The sequence below is a fragment of the Monodon monoceros genome, unplaced genomic scaffold, assembly GCF_005190385.1.
Source record: "Monodon monoceros isolate NGI ecotype Baffin Bay Population unplaced genomic scaffold, NGI_Narwhal_1 Super_Scaffold_5, whole genome shotgun sequence".
Lineage (NCBI taxonomy): Eukaryota > Metazoa > Chordata > Mammalia > Artiodactyla > Monodontidae > Monodon > Monodon monoceros.
The window spans coordinates 18,701,240-18,719,362 of NW_021703782.1; the positions used below are offsets into that span (position 1 = coordinate 18,701,240).

The following is an 18,123-nucleotide window of genomic DNA, read 5'->3' on the forward strand; positions in this document are numbered from 1 at the left end:
GCATCACTCGCTGCCTTGACGGGAAAAACCCTTTGAAAACCTGAAAAGCCGCTAATGGCTGCTGGGACAGAAGTGCAGCACTGATTCTGGCAGAGTGATGGACTGGATCTTTAAGCCAGCTCTAATGATCAGATTTGGCAACCACACAGACAGACTCAGGTGGTGGTTAGGCAAGATCCACAAAATGGAGTGATCCGAGTAGGCTATGGCTTTATGCCATGCTACAGTGACTGGATTATCTACACTTCTAACTTTGCCTATTTCAAATAATCAACAAAGACCCAGGGAGAGATCGAGGGGATGTTTTTCTCTCATCTCAAAGAAAAAGAAGATGAAGGAAATGCTTTTCGTCCAGAGATTTTACAAAGGTAAACATCCTTTTGTTAAACATGGTCAAGTGTCAAATGTACCAGATTGTCCCAAATCAATGGCTACTACCATCTACACTGTTGGACACAGAGACAACATGGACTGCTTTTCCACCATGCGTGCATTTTGGCTGCTCATGTTTACATTCCTATAAATACATACATGTGCTCATGACCACCTAGAAAAGTGTCCAGAGGGATACACGAAAATTGATAGCAGTGTTTGTGTTTGGGTTGGGGCTGGAATTGCCTAGGAAGCAAAAGTTGAGGAGGAATGACTAGGAGAAAGCTTGCTTTAAACACGAATGCACACGTGTATTAATCGTGCACTTAGACCCAAAAATAATGGTCTCGTGATCATTTATTTTGATTTGGCAATATCTCATCTTCGTGTAGCTTACCAGTTAGATGATCCCAATAAAGTCAATTCAGTTATTAGACCAAATCATGGGGCATAAATGAAACACCCTACATATATATAACAGATATATATATGTTAGTTTTAAAATCAGAGTTGCTTAGAATGATATTTAGATCACAGTTACTGATAGGATTTTAGCCATATTTCTTACTCATTAATATTCAGTAGATATCTGCTTCGTATAAGACACCTTGCTAAGTATGATGGAGGACACTCTAAGGAAGAGATCACCCCATTCCTAACTGTGACTTGGCCAAGTCACTTAGCCTCAAGTTTCCCAGATGTCCAGCTCTTTTCAAATGAAGAGTTACTCCAGGAAATTCTCACCTGGCACTAGTACAGTAAATAGAGTTGCAGGTGGAATTGCTCTGGTTGAACTTTTGGGATGTTTAGGGCATAAGTCACCTCCCTTTGTCTTCCAAGATGCTTTGAGTTCCTCTGTGGAACCTTCAGGGCTGAGGACCCAGGGCTCCCATCCCAACACTTATGCCTGCCTCACTGGGATTCACTTCCCATAAAGACAAATTTATGTCAGTCCAAACTCTGCTTTTCTCCCATATGTGGAAATAAAATTAAATAATTCACAGGGAAGAGTTCTTAAAAGTGCAATGTATTCTCCCAGTAGGAGGGACTGAACATGGTGAGATCTGTGAATTTTCATATCATGCTCTCTCTCTCTAAAGACCCAGAGAGAGGGGTGCTACCAGAGAAGGGATTCAGAAACATCAGCAGTGACACACAAATAGGGAAAAACTAAAAGAAAAACATATACAAAAGCCAATAATTAGAAGACCAAGGGCATTTCAGAGGCTCTGTCATAAGCTAATGGATTAGCGGTCAATAAAGTTTTGTTAGCTATAAAGTTGAAAGAATAATTCTTCAGAAAAGAGAAACACCACTAAGAGGAGATGGAGAGTGTGACCCTGGGTAAACAACCTAGCCTCTCTCGTTCCTCAGGTGTAAAATGTAGATAAAAATACATTTACCTCCTAGAGTTGTTTTGAGGATTAAAGGAGTTGAAACATGCAGAGAACTAGAATCGTGCAAGTACATGGTAAGTTCCAGTAAGTTCCATCATCATCATCGTCACCACCACCACCATCATCAGAGAGCATCAAGATTGCAACGGACCTAAGCATTTGCCTGGCTTGTCACTGATGTCTAGAAGCCCTACCGTGTTAGCTCCCATCCTGCACTTCTTCTGAGACTTTTCTTGTTTAATTTTATAAATATTGAGAATCTAGTAACTCATGCTTTTTACTTAGGCAGACAGGACTTGAGAACTAAAATTGGATTCCGCTCGAGGAAGAGAACAAGATATAATATCATGAGTTCTAGATTTAATTTATACTTTGACTATATTTTATTTTCCTATACTTATTTTCCTTTGCCTACTATTTTTTTCTATCCTATGATATATGTATTTCTGTTAGCTGCCTTATCATCAATAGGAAATAAATTTGATTAAAAATAAACCAGACAAAAATTAGTGTCTAAAATAATTATTTTTTGTTGTTGCTTTCTAGCACATGGTTGCACACACACACACATACCAAAATAATGGAAAGAAAAATAGAACTACATGGAAATCAGAACAGAAAGGAGAATGAATGAAGTGTGAGTCTTACAGGAATGGCAGGTTGCACCGGTGTAACCAGTGTGTGCACAGTTGCAGGAGAAGGTGTCCCAGGACTGGGAACATTCACCCCCATGTTCACAATAGCTGGGCAAACACCTAGAAGAAGACAGACACAGCACTATTTCCCACACTTGGTCATGATAAATGTGTATCTTAATATTCATATGTTGTAATGAAAACAGTGACTTGATCAGAAAAATTTCAACATGAACAAAAATTGTTGGGTCTGTCATCAAGGTTTCCAAATGTAATATCTATCATAGACTAAAAAATCCATTAGATGCTACCAACTGTCATGTATCTGTGACAGACAAATTTTCTACATGTCTCATTACATCAGAAAATGTGTTTTCTTTTTCACAAATAAGGCAAGATTAATTTCATACAGGACAGGGATATAAATTGCTTGCAATGGCCATAGACAGCACATTTCCCATCCCTGCTTCCATGTCCTTGCAGTGTGACCTATAGATACTTCCATCAAAAAGTATAGCTTACTTCACCTTGAATCTGGGTTGGGCATATGACCTGCTTGGATCAATGAGGCATTAGCAAACTAACACAGCAGAGGCTAGAAAAGTGCTTGGGCAGTGGGCTTGCTCTCTTGCTGAGTTTTGAACCCTGAAAGCACAACCACATGAAGAAACCTGGGCTTGTTCAGGTTGTCTAGTCACCCCTGTAGGTTCAAACCACAGGACAAGTGAGTGAGGGGATTATAAGTCAACCAGCTGCCAGCTGATCCCCCAGGCAACCACAGATGCATGAGAGAGCCCAGCAGAAAATACAGAATTGTGAGATAAACAAATGTTGTTGTTTTCAGCTAGTAAGTTTTAAAGATAATTTATTGTTCAGCCAAAGCTAACTGATATATGTATACCACATTGTAGTATGTTACCATGTTGACTTAGTACATAAGGAAACATTTTAAAGAGAAGGAAGGAAGTCAGGAAAAAGGAGAAACTCTTTATCCATATAGCATCACAGTGCCAGGGGTTCTGAATGTCATCTACTTTAGATCAGACTGATGATGCCTCTAGGAATTAGATTTACAGATCACTTAAGACTAAGGGATTTATTGTTATTTTTTCCCCCACATAATTGAATAAACCACAAAATCACTCAGCTAAACCAAATAACCACTTATATCTCATGGACATTGTTACATCTCACTTTTTGAAATTGAAAGTGAGAGTTTAATGTTTGTTTATAAGATTAAAATTTTTAATTGCAAGAATGTTACTTAATTTTTTCATCATCAAAAAGCAGTGCTATTCTCAACAAAATAATAGCAAATTGAATCCAAAAATGTATAAAAATATATATACAACATAATTGAGTGGAATTTATTCCAGGTATGTAAGGCTGCTCCAAAATTTGAAAAAAATAATTTGAAAATTAATATAATCTATCACATAAACAGGCTAAAGAAGAAAAACCATTTGGTCACATAAATAGATGCAGAAGAAACATTTGACAAAATCTAACACTGATTCACAATAAAACAAAAATAAAACCAACCAAACAAAAAACCTTGGCAAACTAGTAATAGAGAGGAACTTCTTCAACTTGATTAAACAAACAAACAAACAAACAAAATCTCCAAAACCCTACAGCAACATTATATTTAATGGTGAGAAGCTAGATGCTTTCCTCTAAGTATGGGAACAAAGCAAAGACTTGCTCTCACCACTCTTGTTCAAACATCATACTGGAAGTCTTAGCTAATGCAATAAGACAAGAAAAGGAATAAAAGGTACAAAGATTGGGAAAGAAGAAATAAAACCATCTTTGTTCACAGATGACATGACTGTCTATGTGGAAAGTCTCAAATAATCAACAAAAAACTTCTGAAACTAATAAGTGATGATAGCAAAGCTGCAGGATTCTTTCTTATAAATGAATAATGAACAATTGAAATTTAAAATGAAAAACACAACACTTACATTAGCATTATCCAAAAAAATAGAATACTTAGACATAAATCTAACAAAACATATACAAGATCTATATGAGAAAAATTACAAAACTGTGATGAAGGATAAAAAAGAAAATCTAAATAAGTGGAGATAGTCCATGTTCATGGATAGTAAGACTCAAAATTGGCAAGATTTCAGTTATTCCCAATTTGATCTATAGATTCAAGGGAATCTCAGTCAAAATCCCTGCAGGTAATTTTGTGGATATCAACAAACTGATCCTAAAGTTTATATGGAAAGGCAAAAGACCCAACAAAATATTGAAGATGAAAAAAGTCAAAGGACTAATAACACTACTCAACTTCAAGACTTACAAAGCTACAGAAATCAAGACAGTGTGGCACTGGCAAAAGAACAAATAGATTAATGGCACAGACTAGAAAGCCCAGAAACAGACTCACACAAAAATAATCAACTCATCTTTAACAAAGAAGCAAAGGCAACTCCCTGGAGAAAGGACAGTCTTTTCAACAAATAACTGCTGGAACAACTGGGTCTCCACATGCACAAAAAATAATAATATAAACACAGACTTTACATCTTTATCAAAAATGAACTCAAACTAGACCTTAGAATTTTAAAATGTAAGATGCAAAACAGTTAAACTCTCAGAATATAACATAGGAGAAGATCTAGGTGACCTTGGTTTGGCAATGACTTTTCAGATACAGTCCACAAAAGAAAAAAATGATAATTTTGACTTCAGTAAAATTAAAAACTTCTTTTCTATGAATGACACTAAGAGCATGAAAAGATTAGCTATAGACTAGTGGGTAACTTGCGAAACACGTATCTAACAAAGGATTCGTATCTAAAATATAGGAAGAGCTCTTAAATTCAACTATAAGGACATAACCAATTAAAACCCAGGGCAAAAGATCTGAACAGACACCTGGCCAAAGAAGGTATCAAGATTGCAAATAAAAATAGAAAAAGTTTCCCAGCATCACATGTCAGCAGAGAAATGCAAATTAAAGCAATGAGATAACACTACAGACCTATTAGGATAGCAAACATCCAAACATGGTGTTTGACAACACCAAATACTGGCAGGGATGAGGAACAACAGGAACTCTCATTGACTGTTGGTGGGAATGCAAAATGGAAGACAGTTTGGCAGTGTCTCACAAAACTAAACATCTTCTTACTAAATGATCCAGCAGTTGTACTCCTTGGTATTTACTCCGATGAGTTGAAAACTTACTTCCACACCAAAATCTGCACGTAAATGTTTACAGCAGCTTTGTTAATTGCCAAAACCTGGAAGTAACCAAGATGTCCTTCAGTAGGTGAATGGACAAACTTGTGGTACAGAATATTATTTAGCACTAAAAACAAATGAGCTGTCCAGCCACAAAGGGCATGGAAGTATCTTAAATGCATATTACAAAGTGAAAGGCTATGTAGAGCATGATTCCAACTATATGACATCCTGGAAATGGCAAAACTATGAAGAGAGTAAAAAGATCAGTGATTTCCAGGCCAGGGGTTGGGGGAAGGGAGGGGGATTGAGTAGGTGAAGCATGGGAGATTTTTAGGGCTGTGAAACTATTCTGTACGATACTGTAATGGTGAAGACATAACATTATGCATTTGTAAAACCCCATAGAACTGTTTAACACAAAGAGTGAACTGTAAACTATGGACTTTGGTTAATAAGAATGCATCAATATTGGTTCATCAATCATAATAAATGTACAACACTGATACAAGATGTTAATAATACAGAAACTGTGTGAGAGGAGACTGGGAAGAGAGGAGATAAAGGGGAGCTCTCTATACTTTCTGCAAACCTAAAACTGCTCTAAAAAATAAAGCATATTAATTTAAAATGTTCATTGTGAGGGACTTAATACAGGCAAGTATATAAAACTAAAATGTATTCAAATTCTCACCTTAGAGAAGGAAAATATGTGTGTATAGATTTATAAATTTATACATAATTTTATATAAATGTTATATTATTTTTCTATTACCGCCATAACAAACTACCACAAAGTGTATTAAGAAAAAGAGAGATTCACACCAATGATAGGATCTCTGCTTAGAAGACAGGACAGTATGAACATGTAGAGAAATACCCAGAGTGCAACATACAACCCTGTTTCATCCCAGTGGGCTCCCCAACAGCCACTTATCTGCAAATCAGAAAAGGTAAAACAAACATCGTTAAAAGGAAAGTAGGAAAAACAAAAGATGAAAGGGAGCATCTGGCTATTTTATGATATTTTTTTCTCCTCTAATACTGCACAAATTACACTCCCAGACACTGAAATTCCAGTAGATCTAACCAAAGAACCATTTTGGTTTTCTTTGGAAAAATATGGGAAAATTTCAACTGTCAGTAAGAACTGGAAATAGGCAAACTCACTTTTACTTTAAAAAGAAATAAAATGATATATAGTAGAGTTTTTGAAATTTTTCCTGGATATGCTTATTTTTAATTTCTGACAAATTTCAGAACAGTTTGTCAACCTTAAGATTGTGAATTTCAAAATCAGTTTGGGCCAGTTGGGATTCACATGTGGAATAAATGGTGCCTGACTTACTTATCTTTCTGGAGAGGTTTACTAGGTGAATGCATAGGATGGGGAATCCATACCTTGACAGTCAGCAAATTGCTATAACAGTCGAAGAACAGGACAGTCTATAGCAAACTCACAGAGTATTAGGAGTGGTGGTATTTCAGATCATGTTACCTAAGAATCCCATTGGACTGAAAGGGTGGCTTGGCCCGAGCAGGGCCCATCCCCTTTACCCCTCGCTTGAACAAAGTAGCTTCTTGCCCTTCTTTTTGACACGTTGGACCTCTCTAAAATCATACTAGAATAGATTCCATACTTTTCAACGCAGTGAAAATGACTGCTTTATGATAAAGAATATCATAGTTTACCTAGAAATGTTTTGGGATAAGATTTTTTTTTCATAAATAAGAACTTAAAGTTTGTGGTAATTAATTTTCTTCTAAATGTGTTATTTTCTATTAAAAAGAACCCCAAGATGTATGATGCACAATGTCACATTTAGCATCTAGAAGATTAATGTTGGGTCAAAGGCAGTGGAAGTGAGGAAAGTGACCCCATCAGCACCATCCATGGCTGGGGGTGCTCTAGACAGCAAACACCTGAGCCTAAAAGGAACCTGAAAAGAGCTATGTAGCCTGAGTTACATGACATGAAATCCTAATGTCCAAAACCCCAAGGGTGTAAGACATGATCCCTCCTCACTGCTATGCCCTCCCCACAGCCTTGTCCCAAAGGACTGCACTGCCTTCCCTCTAAAGTGTCCTCTGAGCCACAGGAAGACAGAGTGTGATGCACAAGTCCTTATATGGCTCAGGAAAGCTTCCTAAGTACCCCTAGGATTTCAAACATCTTTTCAGCATTTGCAGTGTGAGGAATGCTGCTATGTATCATGAATTATTAATTCCTGTGCCCAATGGATAGAAGTTATAAAGCTAGCTGCATTTTAATAATAAATCTCAGATTCACTTGAGCACATTAGGACTTGCTCTGGGCGGGCAGAGTGGTTGGTGGGCTGGGTGGATGGCTGCGTATAGTGCACAGCGCCCGAGGACAGCCCAGGTGTGAGTATCTGCTTTGCTGCACTTTTAAGTGAATCTATTTCATGGTGCATTGGACATGCAGTTAGTAGGTATGGACTAAAGGGTTGAGAAAAAATGAATATTTTTAGTATTAAGAAGAATGGAGAGTAAGGACATGTCTTTAGATGTTGAACCATAAAAAACTACAAGTAGTGACTATATAGGCCATCCAAAGTGCCAATAGCTATTTTTATAACCACTTACAAAGTTGCCATGAGCCTCAATTTTATGGAAGATAACTTAATACCACAGATGTCTCCATAGACTGGTACAGATACCTGAAAATCTTTTAAAAATGTGATGCGGAAATTTTTCTATTTTGGTCACACACACACACACACACACACACACACACACACAGATACGTTGGTTTTTTGTTTTAGTTTTGAAATAAAGACCTTCATGCACAAAGGGGCAACCTTTATGTGAGATAAATATTGTGATTACACACGTGCTGTGATGGAGTTCTCCAAGCACTAAAATAACTGTGAGCTTCCCGACTGAAGTGACAACCAGGCTACTGACAGTGAGCTGTGACTTCCCACCCTCCTGACCCACTAAAACCATTCCCGTGGGTGAGAGGATGTACTCTACCTCCAAGAGAGCATCTCTAACCCTCTCCCAATACCAAGATTCAGGATGTCAGAGCTGGCTGCAATTATAACTTGAAGATGATGTTATACTTTCTATGCCAAAAAAATTTTTATAATCTGAAAATTAGGGTTGAGAGTTTTGTCTAAATTCTTTAAATCATTTTTTTTCCTCTACAAATGAATAGAATGTGAACATATGGCCATGGACATTTGCATTAAAGAACTCAAGTTCTTGTGAGTCAATATTTTACATACTGGGAATTTATGATCTTCTCATACACTGCTAGATTGCACTGTAACTTGTAGTTAATTGGACATGACAGGGAATTTCAATTAGTGTTAAATTTGGATTCGATTTACTCCACAAAGGACTCTGTGCAGTGTGAACTTTGGAAAGGTGCCCGTGTATGGATGTGTGAGGATGTCTGGAGTGTGTATATTTACTCAACACGAACTTAATGCACTCCTACTGCAGAGAAGTCAGACATACCAGTCACAGAAAAAAACTTGAATGTGTGATGGTTAAGCCATCCCTTTTAGACAAAATTACTTAAAAGTCAGACATGACTAACAAATAACTTCAGTAAAGTTGCAATGCTTAGCAATTTTAATATGCTATTGTTTTAAAGTTTTGCCTTTCTTGTCTTCTTCAGTGAAGTGGTACCATGTTCAGTATGTGGTAACTGAATCCTCTCTATTCTTTACTGTGTTTCAAACATCACTAGAAATCCCCAAAGCTTCCACCTTTCTCAAAGAAAGAGTTACTTTTCATTTTTCCTGTAGAATAGGGAGTGTAAGGTGAATGCAGCTGACCACATAGAATTTTGATTTCCGGGTCCTCAATGATCTCTTTAGAGTATTCTAATCTGTTTTGTGCAATGTTCGAATTTTTTAAAGTATATACTAATCAATAATTATAACAGCATCAATAGTATTCTGTGTGAATTAAGTAGCTTGGAGGCATACACAAGGAAAATTCATGAGAGTTTGTCTTCTAAGAAAATATCATTGGAAAGAAGCAATTATTTAGTTTGTCATTTTTGTAAATTGTATTTACATTGAGTAAATATAATTTTTCCCTATGGAATGGATATCAGTAATGGAGAAGGGGCAAGAGTATGTTCTTTTCCTGCGGTTCATTTGTTTTTAATCTACTATCAAAAAGTTGAAAACAGGCATGCTGACATGAGATTGCCTACCTGTCTGTGAGGCCACAGGTGTCTATCTGGAGGTCACGGTAACTCCCCAGCGCCCCCTGCTGTATGGAGATGGGATCCACCGCTTTGTCACCAATGGAGATGAGCCTCAGGCAGCCCTGAAATCCATTCAGGGGACTTGCACATCCAGGGTCAGAGCTGTTGTCGGGACAGCCTGAATGAACATGGAGACACACACAGGAGAAAATAAACAGTTATGAAAAAATATCGTATGGTATTTCTCATATGCAAAAATTGCTACCCCCCCCCCCCCGTTTGCAGACACCTGAAGATTAGACTTCCTACACCATTTGGGAAGGTCACATTACCCATGGATAGGATGGTGGAGAGCTGACAAGAACAAAATTTGTTGGTATTGGTAACGTGTAAAAATAATAACTAAAGCCAGGCTTATGGAGAGATGAGAGGAAGGGAAGATGTGAAATCTGACAAATAGAATTACTGTACATTTAATTTAAGCAGTTTGATTTCTTTTTTGAAAGCATACTCAAGAAATCACTCCTTTTAGCATGATGTTAAACTAGATGAACTAAGGGCCTGTGATAGTAGAATCAGAAAAAAAGTTACAGGCACAATAGGACTTGCTAAATTTAAAATGCCTGAAAAATAATTTTAAATTGAGAATTGACCTGGACACCCTCCATTCATCTAAAAACTTAAATATCATCTGTATGTGCATGTGTGTGCAGGCACAGGCATATTTTAAAACACTTTTGATAATAACTGGTCTAAGAAATCTAATAGCAATTTATATTTACCTTTTTTTAATTAGACACTTTAGTCAAATATCTTTCAACATTAACACACAGACAAATTAATATCTCACAATGATATGGCATTGCAAATAACAGAGAAAAATAAGCAACACAGAATATTCTATAAAAAAATGAGTTTTGATTAATTTCAAAATTAAGAGTTAAATTTTACAAGTTCTGCTACAGCCATTAATTGGTTTGCTGTAACTCACCAACCACAATTCTTATAGAGTGGTTTTGTTTTATCCTCCTAGGTTTCCCAAGAGACAATGCTCTTATGATTATGAGCAAGCACATGGCTTTGAAATCAAAATCAAAACAAGATGGGGTCCAGAACCACCTTCTCCACATGGGGGCCAGCAGGGTTTTGAGTGCCCTCCTACCCTCCACTTAGTTGTCCCCTAAAGGAATCACAGGTTCTTAAATTTGCCTACGGCAAGATTGGCAATGTAGGAGAGGAAGGGGAAAGTTAGGGTAAGAGCATAATATGGGACACTTTACAACACACCTGGCTCACGCTTTTCAAAGTCAGTATCAGAGGGAAGAGGTGGAATGGGAGACTTTTCTAGATTAAAATAAACTAAAAAGACGTAACTGTTTGCATTGCATGAAGCTTGATTGGATCTTGATTCAAATGTTTAAAACAACCATAAAAACATCGTGGGGACAATTGCGATGATTATAGATTTGGTATTAGATTATTTTAGGAAACTATTGTCAAGTTTGTTAAGAGCAAAAATGATACTATGTAGGAGAATATCCATATTTCAGGAGATGTATGTTGAAATATCTCAAGGTGTAGTGTCATGATGTATGTAGCTTATATTCAATGGTTCAGGGGAAAATGCAAATATAGAAAAATGTTAATTATTGAACCTCAGTGGTATGTGTATGGGTGTTCATTGTACTTTGCTTTCCACTCTTCTGTGTGCTTGAAACTTTTCATAATAAAAAGTGGTGGAGGGACTTAGGTGATCCTCAAAAAATTAAATAATTAAATGACTCCCCCACCACCACCATTTCCCACTCCATTTTGGATTAAAGAAAACAATTTATAAAAAAAAAAAAAAGGAAGTTAGGGTAGGAGGATGATGTCATTGCGAAACGTTTCTGTAAAAGGCAACAATTTAGGGAAATCTGCTGTACAGAGCCCAGACTCCATTATTCCCCCCTATTCAAGACTGAGGTTCTCCCCAGGATCTGCCAGGCTGAAGGGAGCTGACTCTCATAAGGCTGTGCCCCTCCGCAGGGACAACAGTGCCCAAGAATACAATGGAGTGATGCAGTGTAGTGGCAGAGACCCATTTTCTCAACTGGGACCTCCCGGAAGGGCATCCCTGCTTCAGGCTCCCCCTTGGCATATTCAGAGACTTCTGTTGCAACTGCACTGCAGTTCAACTTGTCCCTCTGCCCATCCCAGCTGCTTTTTCAAACTTCCAGGTGTTGTTCCCAAGAATTACCCCACTCAAACACCCACATGCAAATCTCCCATGCAGAGGCAGCTTCCTAGGAAACACAACCAACAGCCCTACATAGGACAAAAGGTAAAAGCATTTACTGAACTGAGTACTTCATTTTCATGTGCAAATATGAAAGAAGCACAACCTTTTTAATAATTAACGTTGTTTTAATTTCCAAAAATTGTCAAGTAAATTTTGTTTCACACGAAATTTACCTATTTTATTTATGCTTTGCTTTATAAAATTGTGTTTCATTTACATCATTTCCACAACTGTTTTAACTTTTAGATACAATGTCATAATTATTCATCTTTTTGCTTTGTATTTTCCAATAATTTAAATATTCAGGAATACTTATGTTAATATTTACAGCCTGGGGTTTGAGGTTATTTTATCAGATTCTTATTTTTAAAATCGAATGGAATAAGTAATTTTATAAAGTAAAGATTTTGCTCATTGTACTTATGTGTTTTTCATTCATCTCTCTTTGTACTTCTGTCTTGAAATCACTCGTGTACTTTCAAAGAGCAAAAACTGAAGATAGAGCCTCTTCTTGTTCCTCCATAATAGATGCTAGCTTTCTACCTAAGAATTTTCATAAAATACACACAGTTTACCTTTACGTTTCCTTCAGTGACTGAGGCTTTAATGTTTTGTATTTCTGACAAATAGAATTCAAAACAAGCCAAGGCCTGCATCAGGTTGAAACCATTAGAGGCACAATGAAACCTCATAAATTAACCTCAATGGGATTTTGACATTTCAAATTTAATGTTATGTCATAAAGAACTGTTTAACTCTACAGCCTTCCTTTACCATTTTCTTGTCTTATGTGAAAATACACACACCTAATTTGTAAGAAAATTACTGAAGGGTTGGATGTATCTGGAAAAACTTGATATATCTTTTTTTTTTAACATTTTTATTGGAGTATGATTGCTTTACAATGGTGTGTTAGTTTCTGCTGTATAACAAAGTGAATCAGCTATACATTTACATATATCCCCATATCTCTTCCCTCTTGCGTCTCGCTCCCACCCTCCCTATCCCACCCCCCTAGGTGGACACAAAGCACCGAGCTGATCTCCCTGTGCTATGGGGCTGCTTCCCACTAGCTGTTTTACATTTGGTAGTGTATATATGTTCATGTCACTCTCTCACTTCATCCCAGCTTCCCCTTCCCACTCCCTGTGTCCTCAAGTCCATTCTCTATGTCTGTGTCTTTATTCCGGTACAGCCCCTAGGTTCATCAGAACCTTTTTTTTTTTTTTTAGATTCCATAACTATGTGTTAGCATATGGCGTTTGTTTTTCTCTTTCTGACTTACTTCACTCTGTATGACAGACTCTAGGTCCATCCACCTCACTACAAATAACTCAATTTCGTTTCTTTTTATGGCTAATATTCCACTGTATATATGTGCCACATCTTCTTTATCCATTCATCTGATGATGGGCACTTAGGTTGTTTCCATCTCCGGGCTATTGTAAATAGAGCTGCAATGAACATTGTGGTACATGACTCTTTTTGAATTATGGTTTTCTCAGGGTATACGTCCAGTAGTGGGATTGCTGGGTCATATGGTAGCTCTATTTTTAGTTTTTTAAGGAACCTCCATACTGTTCTCCATAGTGGCTGTATCAACTTACATTTCCACCAACAGTGCAAGAGGGTTCCCTTCTCTCCACACTGTCTCCAGCATTTATTGTTTGTAGATTTTTTGATGATGGCCATTCTGACTGGTGTGAGGTGATACCTCATTGTAGTTTTTTTTTTCTTTTTTTTTTTGTGATACGCGGGTCTCTCACTGTTGTGGTCTCTCCCATTGCAGAGCACAGGCTCCGGACACACAGGCTCAGTGGCCATGGCTCACGGGCCCAGCCGCTCTGCGGCATGTGGGATCTTCCCAGACCGGGGCACAAACCTGTGTCCCTTGCATCAGCAAGCGGACTCTCAACCACTGAGCCATCAGGGAAGCCCCTCATTGTAGTTTTGACTTGCATTTCTCTAATGATTAGTGATGTTGAGCATCCTTTCATGTGCTTCCTGGCCATCTGTATGTCTTCTTTGGAGAAATGTCTATTTAGGTCTTCTGCCCATTTTTGGATTGGGTTGTTTTTTTACTATTGAGCTGCATGAGCTGTTTATATATTTTGGAGATTAATCCTTTGTCCGTTGATTCATTTGCAAGTATTTTCTCCCATTCTGAGGGTTGTGTTTTCGTCTTGTTTATGTTTTCCTTTGCTGTGCAAAAGCTGTTAAGTTTCATTAGGTCCCATTTGTTTATTTTTGTTTTTATTTCCATTTCTCTAGGAGGTGGGTCAAAAAAGATCTTGCTGTGATTTATGTCATAGAGTGTTCTGCCTATGTTTTCCTCTAAGAGTTCAATAGTGTCTGGTCTTACATTTAGGTCTTTAATCCATTTTGAGTTTATCTTTGTGTATGGTGTTAGGGAGTGTTCCAATTTCATTCTTTTACATGTAGCTGTCCAGTTTTCCCAGCACCACTTATTGAAGGAGCTGTCTTTTCTTAATTAAGAAAATTCTTGCCTCTTTTATCAAAGATAAGGTGATCATATGTACATGGGTTTATCTCTGGGCTTTCTATCCTGTTCCATTGATCTATATTTCTGTTTCTGTGTCAGTACCATAGTCTCTTGATTACTGTAGCTTTGTAGTATAGTCTGAAGTCAAGGAGCCTGATTCCTCCTGCTCCATTTTTCTTTCTCAAGATTGCTTAGGCTATTCGGGGTCTTTTGTGTTTCCATACAAACTGTGAAATTTTTGTTCTAGTTCTGTGAAAAATGCCATTGGTAGTTTGATATGGATTGCACTGAATCTGTAGATTGCTTTGGGTAGTATAGTCATTTTCACAATATTGATTCTTCCAATCCAAGAACATGGTATACCGCTCCATCTGTTTGTATCATCTTTAATTTCTGTCACCGGTGTTTTATAGTTTTCTGCATACAGGTCTTTCACCTCCTTAGGTAGGTTTATTCCTAGTTATTTTATTCTTTCTGCTGCAGTGGTAAATGGGCGTGTTTCCTTAATTTCTCTTTCAGATTTTTCATCATTAGTGTGTAGGAATGCAAGAGATTTCTGCACCTTAATTTTGTATCCTGCTATTTTACCAAATTTATTGATTGTTGTTTTCTGGTAGCATCTTTAGGATTCTTTATGTATAGTATCATGTCATCTGCAAACTGTGACAGATTTATTTCTTCTTTTCCAATTTGGATTCCTTTTATTGCTTTTTCTTCTCTCATTGCTGTGGCTAAAACTTCCAAAACTATGTTGAATAATAGTGGTGACAGTGGGCAACCTTGTCTTGTTCCTGATCTTAGTGGAAATGGAGAAACTTGGTATATCTTTATATCTTATAGGTGACTTCTACTTACCGCACTTAGTCACTAAGAATGTTAGGATAAAACATAGGAAACATTAAGTCAATATATAGTTTTGTGGAATCACTGTTATTCCTTTTCTGTTTTCTTCCTTTTCTCCATATCACCAGCTCAAACTCATCCAAAATACAATGTAGTATCTAACTACACCTGTTAGAAGAAAACAAAACCATATCCAGTTGTCACGGGGAAAGCTTTCTGAAAGCAAAACTTTAAAGAAGGAAAGTTTGAGCACTGAGTGCTCAATTCTCAGTTATGACATAAAGGTCAGGAAGTAGGGTATCACAGCCCAAGAGAAGCTCAGAGCAGGAGACACTCATTTGTCCATACAGATGGCTGCCCTGAAGCCCTGGTGGTAAAATGGCAGAGGACCATTCATCAATGACCTGATTTGGGATGGAGAGTGAAATGGACATTGAATAGTTATTGCTAAATTAATGAAAGATATCCATCATGACTGAGGGACTCAGAACTGTAAGTACCTCTGAGGATGACAGATAAATGTCACTATGTCACTGCACCAGAATGGGTCCTCAGATGAGACTTCATTAGACTTGTCATAGGCTTGTTGGCCTGCTGATGTTCCACAGAAGGACACTCGGGGGATTTTGAACATAGCTTAATAGTCCCTGACTGTGCAGTTCAAGTATGCTATTGAGTAGTACAAAGATTCCATAAAAGGGTATTTATTAGGAGCTTAACTTTCCGCCACCCTTAATAGAAGGCACCAAAAATCTGTGTACAGTATACTATAGTGAAACTGCTGTCGAAAGACAAATTACAAAAAAAAGCACGGACTAAGAAAAGGCAGAAAAGGAAAATGAGATATCTAGATCACAGATCTCTCATGGGACGTTTAAGAAATGCTGCTATTAGTATATAGATGACCCTTCTCACGGTAAGAAAGCTGTGCTCTGAGACTGCCAGGCCAAAATAGAGACTTCCAGGTAGCCACAGAGCCCTGGTTTATGCTTCTGCCCTGAAATAATCACTGAGATCATCTCCTCCATTTGCTAAAGTGTCCTGAAATTATACGGTCACCCTAACTAATAGCAAGCTGTACTAGTCTGCTTTTACAGTGAAGCATTGCAATGAAATCTGACTGATCATATAATGATAATTGGAAACTTGCAGTTGACTCTCCATCAGGAAAACCAGTAATGGGAAGGAAACCTGGTCAAGGAGTATTTCAGAACACGGGGTATTGTTTTCTGTGAAAAATCAGATATCATTAACTGGCTTTCACCTAGTTGACCCGGGAACACTGGCTTTATTAGTCCAAATATTGCTAGAAAGCATGGATTGGATGAAGTTCACTTCCATGTCAACATCACACATATTCCGGTACTGTCAGACACTAATCAAAAAGATAAGTAAACAGATACTGACATAAGCTACTCTTTGGATTGAATAATTACCCAGACATGGGAGTTTTCAGGGTAGAGCTTCCACTCAAGCTGTAGCTGACCTGTCCTACTTTACCCAGAACAGGGCTGGAACGTCCAATGAATTATGGAGACAAAGGGGCCCTGAGCAAGGGTTCTACATGTGCATAAAACTTGTGAATATAATAAATCTATTGAGAATCAGAACTCCATGCCTGTTGGTCCTAGACCTGCCTCTTCTGGTTTTCCTTGAGTAAAAATAGTATCCACCTTTTTATTTAACATTAGTAAATTAGTGTGTTTTGGTTTTGTTTGTTTGTTTTAGTTTGGCAAAGGCATTACTTGAATTTTTAAAATAGTATATATTCTTTGTCTAGGAAAAAAAGATGCTGCTGTGTCGATATAAAACGTATAGTTGACTAAGTTCGTTTGACTCAGTGGCTGAAACTGTTCTGTAGGAATCAACTGGATATTTATAGCCACGCGTATAGAGGTCACTCTAAATTTATACATTGGTTAGGAAGAAAGTGCTGTGACTGCAAGTTCTGTTTTTGCCACTCAGTGCCAACACAGAATTACATCAGAAAAATAGGAAAGTTGTAATAAAGAAAAGTCATTATACTGTCTCATGGAATGTTTAAACTTTGTAATTCCACTCATCTTAGGGACACTTTCTTCTTGGAAGCTATATTAACAAGACAGCCTGCACATCAGCACAATTTTATGAAAATACACAAGAAAGGCTCATTATACATTTTTCAACACATTTCCTCTAGAGCTCTAGGGTCCTTTCATAGATATTAGTGGAGCCAACGGCTGGGTCTATGTGCACAACCAATGTGACAACTGGGTTCTTGAGCATTCATTCATCTTAACCATTGGAGCGTGCCACTAAAACCATGATACTGACTGTTGTTTCACTAAATTGACTGTACTTGTTAGGAATGTCAGATAGCTTGTGCATGAGGAAAATTTAAAAATCACGGGCAAGATGGTTCTTAGCAGCTGTACCAATATTTATAGCATTTTTATAATAAAAAATGGGCACAATCAAAATGTCTATTAACATAAAATGGTGAAATAAGTGTGTAAAACATGGTATAATATGCATCAAAAAGCATACAGCCATGAAAATTGATTAGCTATTCATATCTACATGGCTGGACCTCAAAAACTAATGTAGAACAAAAAAAATGCAAGTCACACAAGAATATATGCAGGAATATCCTATTTATAAAGTTAAAAGCAAGGCAACACAAGACAATTTATTGTTTAAAGTTACCTACATACATGATAGAT

At 37.4% G+C, this 18,123-nt stretch overlaps 1 protein-coding gene across 5 annotated transcripts in view; it reads right to left on the bottom strand.

Annotated features, from left to right (window-relative positions):
* LOC114884218 (contactin-associated protein-like 3) overlaps positions 1 to 18,123 on the bottom strand; it is a 186,548-nt gene that overhangs the window by 54,286 nt on the left and 114,139 nt on the right. For all 5 annotated transcript variants that reach the window (XM_029203035.1, XM_029203033.1, XM_029203032.1 and 2 more), the window contains 2 exons: positions 9,801 to 9,972; positions 2,418 to 2,524 (listed from right to left, as the gene is read on the bottom strand). In XM_029203035.1, coding sequence (XP_029058868.1) covers positions 2,418 to 2,524; positions 9,801 to 9,972 — 279 coding nt within the window. The remainder of the gene's footprint in view (positions 1 to 2,417; positions 2,525 to 9,800; positions 9,973 to 18,123) is intronic.